This window comes from Homarus americanus, unplaced genomic scaffold (assembly GCF_018991925.1).
Source record: "Homarus americanus isolate GMGI-L3 unplaced genomic scaffold, GMGI_Hamer_2.0 scaffold56241, whole genome shotgun sequence".
In the NCBI taxonomy this organism is placed as follows: domain Eukaryota; kingdom Metazoa; phylum Arthropoda; class Malacostraca; order Decapoda; family Nephropidae; genus Homarus; species Homarus americanus.
This window is the reverse complement of record NW_024740202.1, coordinates 3,045,614-3,056,159: the sequence shown is the minus strand read 5'-3', so window position 1 is coordinate 3,056,159 and position 10,546 is coordinate 3,045,614. Positions and strand designations below refer to the sequence as shown.

Here is a 10,546-nt window from a genome sequence, read left to right as displayed (position 1 = left end):
ATACACAAAGAAATAGATCATATTCATTAACAGTATATATAGGTCAGAGTCATGTGGGTGATGTCACTGTTCACTGCCACGCAGGACAATTAGTACAGGTGTAATTTTTCATGATCTGTAGCAAGGTGTATTCCACCATCTTCCTTTGCTCGAGTAATATCGTTAATCACTTGTGTATGGTTTCCCCTCTGTGCTGAATAAAATCCTCTGGAGTTAACCAAATAAAATATAAAAAGTGGCGTCCCTGTACTGAAGGGATTAGTGGAGATAGTCTGTAAACTGTTTTTGTTTTCAGCCTATTTCTCAAATGTTATTTTTATTGTTAACTTTTGAAAACACATTGTGCATTTAACAACAGAGAATAATACAGTATTTAGATGAATTTCCCATTTGCAGATGTTGATGGGTAAATTGTACCAAAATGTACCAAAAATTTCAAAGGCGTACCATTATCAGAACTAAAAAAATACCAATATGGTACAAATGTACCCTTTGTGGCGGCAACACTGCTTGTTCATGTCTTCATATCAGTTAAATTGTCTAATTTATGAATAAACTGTACTGTTGTGGACAGATACTTCATGGAACAGCATCGACCAAGGGATGTCCTATGAAGCTCAATTGTATGTTGTCAAACAAAGACAGGAAAAAATTGGTGCTTATAATTAGTTCATAAATGTCATAGATAAAGGGACATAACTCAGTTGAGCGTTCATATCTGGAGCTGGCGGATGCCCTCCCCACTAAAGGTCACACTTTATGGTTGAAGAAGCCACTCTTGGAACAATCTGCCAGAGTGTGCTGTGACGAGCTGATCAGTGGCGGGGAGGGAGAAAAAACATTGCAGTTATCTGCTACACTTTTGATTGACCTTATGTTATCAAGAGGACATGCAATATTTTTATTATTTATCCAAGAATGAAAATGGGTAAGAAAAAAAGCCAGAAGTTGATCATTTCCGTTTTTATTCCAAAAATTAAAATGGCACATGCATGCATAACAGTACCCCAAGGGGCAGGAGGATGTGCGTGGCGATGCGGCAGTACACCACCGCTCGCCACCACCGTCTCTCTCCCACCTAGGGAACGCCACCTTCTTCTTACAAAGTCATAATCCTCAAAAATTCACAGAACTTGTGGGGAAGGATTGCCAGTTGCTTTAAAAAATTCAGTAATAAGATGATTGTGAGTTGACATATTCAACTAACATTACAGTACTAGCTGGTAACTCCCCCACCCCACCATAAGCGGTGTTGCCCACTAAGGACGCCCAACTTTTACGTAATTAAACTAGCATTATATCGTCCTAAAAATGATTGAATGAATTATTGGTAAAACTGTCATCTGTGCTGGAGGCTACAACTGTCACTGTACAGTAGTTTGTTATAGCATTAACATCGGCAACAACCACTTCACCCGGCGACTGTACCAAGACTTCGTATCTGGTCACATGCTGCAGCAATGAGAGAATCTTAACCCATAATATTACCACCACCAACCATCACACTGTCAACCATAACAGTAATAACTATCACCCACACAACCAACCAAGACACTAATGAACATCATTCAACCATACTATTAACCGTAGCTCTCAACCACAAGTCAGATGTATCCGGTAAACTAGTCAAGTTCACCGCAGGCAGTCAACCAGACATTCCGCTTATTATGTCAACCAAAAACATGGTGTACAGTGATCACTCGATTGTGGTTGATTTGGGTGTCTTGTATCCTTGTTTTGGTAACACTGGCTCACACTAGGTTGGTTAAACCTATACGTCACACTGATTCACATTGGATTGGTAACACTTATTCCTATTACAATGGCACAAAATTATTCACACAATATGGACAACACACACAAGCAAACACGAGGTTGGTAACAGTGATATGATCAGGTTAGTTTAAGTTACATAATTTAGGTTAATTTAAGATAACAAGTTAGGTTAGATTACATCATTAGCATTATGTTAGTTTAGATAGGGTTCAATTCGGTTAAGTTCGGATTATCTGGTTAAGTTTAGTTTTAAGATCTTAGGTTAGGTAATCTGGGTTAGGTTGAGAAAACATGAAAATTCACAGACATTCTAAATAATTATCTTGGCGGGAAGACGTACAGTGGTGTGTAAGTTATTTTGGTCTGGTGGTAACATGCGCTGCCGTAGCATAACTAACGCGGGTCTTGATAATACTCTACTGTGACCGTAACTTGCGCGGGTCTTGATAATACTCTACTGTGACCGTAACTTGCGCGGGTCTTGATAATACTCTACTGTGACCGTAACTTGCGCGGGTCTTGATAATACTCTACTGTGACCGTAACTTGCGCGGGTCTTGATAATACTCTACTGTGACCGTAACTTGCGCGGGTCTTGATAATACTCTACTGTGACCGTAACTTGCGCGGGTCTTGATAATACTCTACTGTGACCGTAACTTGCGCGGGTCTTGATAATACTCTACTGTGACCGTAACTTGCGCGGGTCTTGATACAACTAACACGGCGTCAGGTAGTGGTCGCTGCTATGGTCAACACTAACTCATAACCACCCACACAGAGACGGATATTAATTAAAAAGTTAGAATTATTATCAAAAGTTAGAACAAAATATTAGTGAAGTTTTCGTCAACAATAATACAATAAGAGAAAGCAGAGTGTTGCGGTGAAGCGAAGAAGAGTAAGAAGGCGAATTATCGATTTCATAGAAACCATCTTTATAAACGGAGATTCGAAGCTGGAAGATTTTATTAAGAAGTTTACGCGTAATATTCCGAGAAAAGCGTTTGCGTATATAAAAAATATTGGAGGCAAGTTATACTTAGTTATCACATGAAATAATTATTGAGTTGAGAACCAGATCTGGCTTTTTAGTTAGCTAACACAGTTCCCTTACCTATATCATCCACTGAGGTGTGGTAAGGGTAGGCGTGACTCTCAAGCTTCAGCACAAAGGTGTAGTTGTCCCTTCAACTTGAAACTGTCATGAAAGATGACATAGTAACCACGGCTGCGAGTGGCAGCACTCCTCACTGCCAGTAAGGGTTCAACACAGGTTCACGACAGCACAGTTAATGGACTTTGACTCTATATTAATAATACTTGAGTGGACTCAACTGGGGTTTAGTTCATGTACTGTCCACACTCTGTACTGTTATTGTGTGTGGGAAATCAGTACATTACATCATACTGTACTGAACATGAAGTGTGTGGGGGAGTTCTTACTCTTTTATTGATATTAAAAAAGAATAAACTTAAAATAATAATAATAATGAGTCCTGACATGACAATATAACACTTAAATTAGGATTACTGTAATAAACAATAACACTATTGTATATTGCTCGTTAATAAATATACTGTTTATACACGGGTACAGTACACTCCTTGTCAAGAACACTGTAGAACTTTTATATTTTTATACAATAACTACCAGCCAGGGGTGTGTAACTCTTGTCTCCTACTTGGCAGTCCCAGGAGATATAATCACTAACAGACGGGTATGAATTTTAGCCAATAAAAATCCTGCTACTTTATCAACAAGGTATTCTTCCTGTTATCAATGACCAATAATCACAGTTTAGTGCATGGGGTGTCTCATGACCTGACTTACGCTCGTGTTTGGGGGTCATAGTATAATGAACCAAATACTACAGCACGGATACCCTACCTGTGGATGGCTGTTCAGTGTCAGGTGTTGACCCTCCTACCACCCCAAACAGGTACTGATGACTAGTGCAAGTACAGTAGTGAAATGAATCTTCTTACCAAATTACAGTCACTTCGAATTATAATAGGATCTTACACAAAGTAAATTTTTTCGACTCAAAATATTCCTTTGTTTTACACTAATACTGTAATTATATCGTCTAGGACCGCAACCCAACGAAGCCGCTCAAGTCTCGCTACGCAGACAAATACTTTCATTGAGTCTATAACAAACCACAAATTCATTCTTACAATTTATATTCACAGTTAACTTCACTGAATATGTATATATTACACTTGCATAGGATTGCCTTGGGCTGAGCAACATTAAAATTCATCAAGGTTTTGTCATATGGCAGATAAAATTGTTTTATGTCCTGGTAAAAAGTTAGCACAGAACAATGGTGAGTTACTCTGTCAGTCTGGAGGTGAAGTTATCGTACGACTTCTTAGATCATTATTATTGAGAGATATACTTTATGTCCTGCGTTAAAAAGTTATTATAATCTATGTTATAATGAACTAGATATTGTAAATGATAACAAATCAGTTTATCATAACCTACCCTTACAAAGTGTTGTTTTACACGATACTAGACTTTTTAGGTTAAGTTAAGTTTGGGGCATAATGACAGTACCCGATTGATTGGTTGATGTATATTTCAGAAAATGTCAAGAAAGTACGTACTTAATAATTTAACGCAAGATAAAAGATATGTTAAAAATAGTAAAACATCAAACAAAAACTTTACATTAACTGCATACATTCATTTATCACCAGCAAGGAGACAAAATTGACGTACACAATATTTATAACGTCTTGCCTTAATTTCGTCTGGTAATGCGTGACTGTTATGTACTTTAAGGTAAAATATTAGTGTAATCTTGATATTATTTCTTGATATTTATTTTTTTGTGGTTGATCTTCATTAACTTTTATTCTGATATAAGGTATAACGAGTACGGATTAGTGTCAGATATCGTACGGGGTCTAAGCTTTTCCGTGTTGGTGAGAATTAGTGTGTGAGTCAGTGTGGTGGTGAGTCAGTATGAAGATGAGTCAGTCTTGAGGTGAGTCAATGCGGTCGTGTGAATCAGCATGAAGGGGAGTCACAGTGTGGAGATGAGTCAGTGTGGTGGTGAGTCAGTGAGTCGCCACACCACTACGGAGATAACTATTTGTGCTGAAGCTTCGAGAGAATTGTATGAGTCACTTTTACGAGATATTGTAATAGTTATTGTGTTTATTGTACTCCAGCTGAACTTCACTGTCGTCAACTGGTCACGATTCTTTAATAAATATAATACAGTAATTAGCGAATGACCTGTAGATTAACCTCTACAGTTTATTTCACTTGCTTAAACACCATAACGCTACATAGGGGTTAATTTAGGTTAGGTTAGCGTTAGGTTGGGTTTTCAGGTTAGCGCTAGGTTGGGTTGTCAGGTTAGCGTTAGGTTGGGTTTTCAGGTTAGCGCTAGGTTGGGTTGTCAGGTTAGCGGTAGGTTGGGTTGTCAGGTTAGCGCTAGGTTGGGTTGTTAGGTTAGCCATTAGGTTAAATTAGCTTTGGTTACGTTTGGTTAGGTTAGCATTAAATTAGGTTTTGGTGACATTAGGTTTGGATTAAGTTATGTTAACATTAGGATAGGTTACGTTAGCGTTAAGGTGGTTAATCACCAGGTGAAATGTGCTGAGGGTTAATTTTCAGGTGACCCTAATTAGCCACTAAGGCAACTGGACATAACTTTCAAATTCAATAATTTCTTGTGTTTGAAATTAATGTATAAAAAGATGAACTATCCTAATTACTTTATGAGATCGTTAAAAGATTGTTAAAAGATTGAACTTTATATATTGAAGTGCCTTACAATAACTGGCAACCATGGACTGCATTCATATATATATTTTTTATAATTTCTAATATCTCAAAAATTTCCTAGCAAAAGTATTTAAAGTTGTAAATTTACAATAAATGATATCATGGTTATATTGTATTTGTAGAGCGCCCTATACCTCCCCCACAGTAACTTGCCGGCGGCTTCCTTCCTGCCATACACATGACAATCGTCTCACACACTACAAGAAATAATCACTACATTTGGCGGGAACTTTGTGAAACAACTGACATATTTGGCGGGAAAAATTGGTATTAAGATCTGACAAAATCATAACTTCACTCAAATAATTCGTCTCGCGTGCATGGATGGAATCAAATGTGTTTTTGGAATATGGTCATCGATATAGTTTGTGAAACCATTGTTCTTTTTCGTGGATAAAGTTCGTCATACTTGAAATAAAACTTAATTACCTCCTCCTTACTCTACGAACCATCCAGACTATATAACCTTATCAAATGTCAAAAAAGCCTAAGACAAACAAAAGGTTAACATTAACAAGAGCTTAAACATGATTATTAGTCTACTGAATAGTGTAGTGTAGTGAGCCTCAAAAGGAATGGCTAACAAGCTCCAGGTTAAGTCGGGCGTAAACAAGTGATTCAATAAAAAAAAATTCAACATTGAAAGTTATATACCGCAGGAGACCTTGTGATGGCCTGGCTCTGAGTTCTGTAGGATCAGTGGGTGGCCTGGGTCAGCACCGCCACATCCACTAACACCACCACAAGGTCCTCCCCACCGTCAGTATAATGGCACACTTGCATTAAGGAGAAGGTTGGCACTCCGCCCAAGATATAAGTTATTCACGGTATTTATATTCCATGAAATACTGCAATTCTATTACCATATATTTTTGTTTATATATATATTTATTTATATATGTATATTTATAACAATAAGAAAACTCTACTGTAGAAAAGGAGACTTACAAACAACAGAACGGCGCTGTGACCCAAGTCTGTATCAGTCCTAGGCCGGTATTAGAAAATACTATATGAGTTACATATATATTTAATAACTATAAAGACATGTGGCGCGAGGACAAGAGATGTGCATCACTTCACCGATGCGTAAGACGACTCTGGAGGTGCACATAAGTGATTGTGCATACATTTACTACGTCTTGGAGGACACTCACTCGCCACCATGTATCATCACCTAATTGTTGTGGCGGGAAAAACGTAAAGAAATGGACCGATGACTTTGAGCACATCTTGTGTACCCACGCCATAAATATTTTCTGTAAACTCATAGAGCTATTCCTGTACATGAGAGATAATATATATGCAGTAAACCGCTTAATACTCAAGCTGTTCTTATACACTGCATAATCATCTTTTCAGATTATCTTTGGCTAGTCCTCGCGCTGTACTAAAGGGCGAGAATCACTTGATACACAGCCGCGAGCCACCAACCTCAGGAACCAAACACGCCGCAGGGTTATCGAGAATAATCACTGTTCATTCTCTTAAGTTTGTGTATTTATCTTCCTTCCAGCAGCCAGCAGAAGACAAGAGGTAATAACGCTGGGTACAGGTGGCGTGGATATTGTAGTAACTGGTCTACAGTGAGAACACCGTGGGATATAACACAACTGGTCTAACCCAGCTGTTCACGGCACTCAGCTTTACTACAGATATATATATATATATATATATATATATATATATATATATATATATATATATATATATATATATATATATATATATATTATATATATATATATGTATTTATTTATTTATATATATTTATATATTTAAAAAATTGATTGGGATGATTGTGTTGCAATTATGGCTAAAAAAACAACTTAGGTCAACAATTCAAGGAGCGTTTTAACAACCCCCTCCCCCCTACCATGTCGTTAATCACTCCAACCACCTCATTAACGACTCAACAACGTCATCAACATATCAAGCACCTCGTTGATGACCACATGACTATCTACGTTTAAGTACAGCCTCAACCACGTCACCAAAGACTCAATTACTCCTCTTTAAACTAAAATATAAACGAACGCGTCATTTACTCATCACACCGCAGGCCCTTAACGCCAGGAGGTAATGCCCTGCCTCACCACGCTAGGATCCTCTATTATTGGTATTTCCAAATTTAGATATGACTGATTCATTATGTAGTGAGATGTGTAGTGAGAGGGGTAGAGAGTAAGAGAGAGAGAAGAGAGAGAGAGAGAGGTGGAGAAGAGGTGTGTTTGACAGGTAGTAATTTAGACAGGTATATAAGGTGGTGTTGACAGTGGCTAAAACAGGTACAGTATAGTTCTGAACACACAATTTCATATAACCCACCAACCTAATTGACTATATTCCTTACAAAATACAAGGTAGTACAGGTATTTATATATATCCCTTTAACATGCAAATTACAGTACAGGTATACTGATATCCTACGAGATATACAATTTGGTTTAAATCTTGAACATATACTACAGTCTGGAATATATTCTTTCAATGTACAATTTGGTATAACCTTTCAGCAGATATACTTGTTCTTTCCTCCATTATACACAGTGGTGTATCGCTCGACATACTATCATGCGTTTACCTTTGAGACAATTTGTTATGTGTGTAACCATCAATCATTCAATTCTCTCTATACTTTCTTGACAATTCAGAATGTATTTAATTCTTGTACTAGTTCAGAAAATCGCTGAACACCCGAATAATCGTTCTGGCACAAATCTAAATTGTACATTTTTGGCACATCACTTGTACATACAGTAAGTTCTGTACATAATAAATTGTGTTTTTTTTTAATTGTGTTATAATTTGCCACTGTTATGTATAATGTATGTCTTATGTGTTTTAAACCGTTCATAAACTCCTATGATATGATGATGGTTATTTTAAGACACAATTTTTGAAATCTAGAATATGTGTTTACTCTTTAGTAGTGTTCACTTAATTCAACGAAAAAATATACACACGCTGTATACAGTACATATATATATATGCATATATGTGGCAGTGCTTAAACAGATTTCTAAAGTCTTTCTACATATCACTAAAATTCAGAAGGTTAATTTTTGGCACAACGTCAAAAGGTAGTGATTTTACTTTGTTTTTATTAAATACTATGTAAAAATATGATTTACGTTATACAGGTATTATAAAAAAATATTGGAAATGAAGACGGCGTTAAGTGTAATAGGAAATTCATGTAAGTATTGAAATTTCTATAAATTACTATTATAAGTGTGCTGCCCGTCTTGCCCTCATATAACATACCTCCAACTTAACTACAGTACTGTGCTGCATTTTACTTTCACTCGATATATTATGCTCCATCTTCCCTTTCATTAATTTATCCAATTCCTCCTATTAACATCACACTTTCTAACACATATTCTGTCTATTATGCTTTATTCCCCCTTCTCTATTTTCTCCCTTATTCTATCAATTTAGTATATCACTCATTACATTCATCACGATCTTTCATTTTCCATTTCTAACAATTATATTTCAGTCCCCCCTTTTATACGTTTTCTCTACCGTATAACTTGTACGTTTTCTATGACTTCTATCCCTCTTTCTTCTTATTCTCAATTATCTCTGTTCGTCTCCTCTTGATATATGTTCAGTTTCCTCTCTTTCAGGACTACCAAATAATGGATAGCGACTCAATAGACAGATAGAGCTCCGATGGCTACTTGAGAGGGCATTTTTTTTAGCTACCCAGGGCATTTTTTTTAGCTATCCAGGGCATGTATATATGGAAATGAAATAAGCAAAGGTGGTTGGATCACCCTGTTCTACATGGCATTTTCTCGTCGCCTTCTACATAATACTGTCATAACTCTACATAATACTGTCACACCTCTACATAATACTGCCACAACTCTACATAATACTGCCACAACTCTACATAATACTGTCACAACTCTACATAATACTGTCACAACTCTACATAATACTGTCACAACTCTACATAATACTGTCACAACTCTACATAATACTGTCACAACTCTACATAATACTGTCACAACTCTACATAATACTGTCACAACTCTACATAATACTGTCACACCTCTACACAATACTGTCACACCTGCATTCTCTGTCTGTCTGTTATTTTCACTTTCTGTCTCTTTCTCTTTCCGTCTCTCTCTCTATCTGTCGCTCTCAGTGTTGCTGCTGGTGTTACTGTCCAATTTCACCGTCCATAACATCTTCTGAAATCATGTATACACAGTTCACAAGCCTATTATTACACCGCCTGTACCTGTCTAATAACACCTGTCTAATAACACCATCTGTACCTGTCTAATAACACTATACCTGTCTACTAACCGCTGTCTGTACCTGTCTAATAACACCTGCTGTACCTGTCTAATAACACCTGCTGTACCTGTCTAATAACACCCTCTGTACCTGTCTAATAACACCTGCTGTACCTGTCTAATAGCACCCTCTGTACCTGTCTAATAACAACTTAACACCTGTATGTACCTGTCTAATAACACCCTCTGTACCTGTCTAATAACAACTTAACACCTGTCTGTACCTGTCTAATAACACTATACCTGTCTAATAACAACTTAACACCTGTCTGTACCTGTCTAATAACTTCCTCTACCGTCAACACTCCACACCAAGTACAGTAACACCATTCTAAATAATACTCTCGCGGTTCCTCTCATTGTCATCGGCGCTAGAGGTATTACTCGAATTCGGACACAACTGAAGCTCTATCTCGTGTAACCTATGTTCAACCTCCCACTGCTGTTGCGTTAGTTTCATGGTCATAGTGGCATTCTCCGTCTCCAAGCTGACCAGGCGTTCCCGTAGACGTCTGATTTCTCCCAGCAGGAGTTCTTGAGGTGAGGAATCCCGAGTTAAGGCCCCTGCACTATGTGATCCTTGTAGCATACCTGGAGGAGAAGTAAAGAGTCATTTTATAAGTTCTGGTAAAGAGGATCTCAT

General features: G+C 37.4%; 1 protein-coding gene across 2 annotated transcripts in view; it reads right to left on the bottom strand.

Annotated features, from left to right (window-relative positions):
• Positions 1 to 948: 948 nt before the first annotated feature.
• Positions 949 to 10,546, bottom strand: part of LOC121875346 (cyclic nucleotide-gated cation channel alpha-3-like) — a 98,871-nt gene continuing 89,273 nt past the window's right edge. Inside the window, exons 10-11 of one of the 2 annotated variants that reach the window (XR_006090583.1) lie at positions 10,018 to 10,494; positions 949 to 9,971 (exon numbers count right to left, since the gene is read on the bottom strand). Coding sequence is in view for 1 of the 2 variants with exons in the window: in XM_042379866.1 (XP_042235800.1) it covers positions 10,235 to 10,494 (260 nt within the window). In the remaining variant the exon portion in view is untranslated. Of the gene's footprint in view, positions 10,495 to 10,546 lie in introns of both variants that reach the window. The other variant, XM_042379866.1, reaches the window with a different exon arrangement.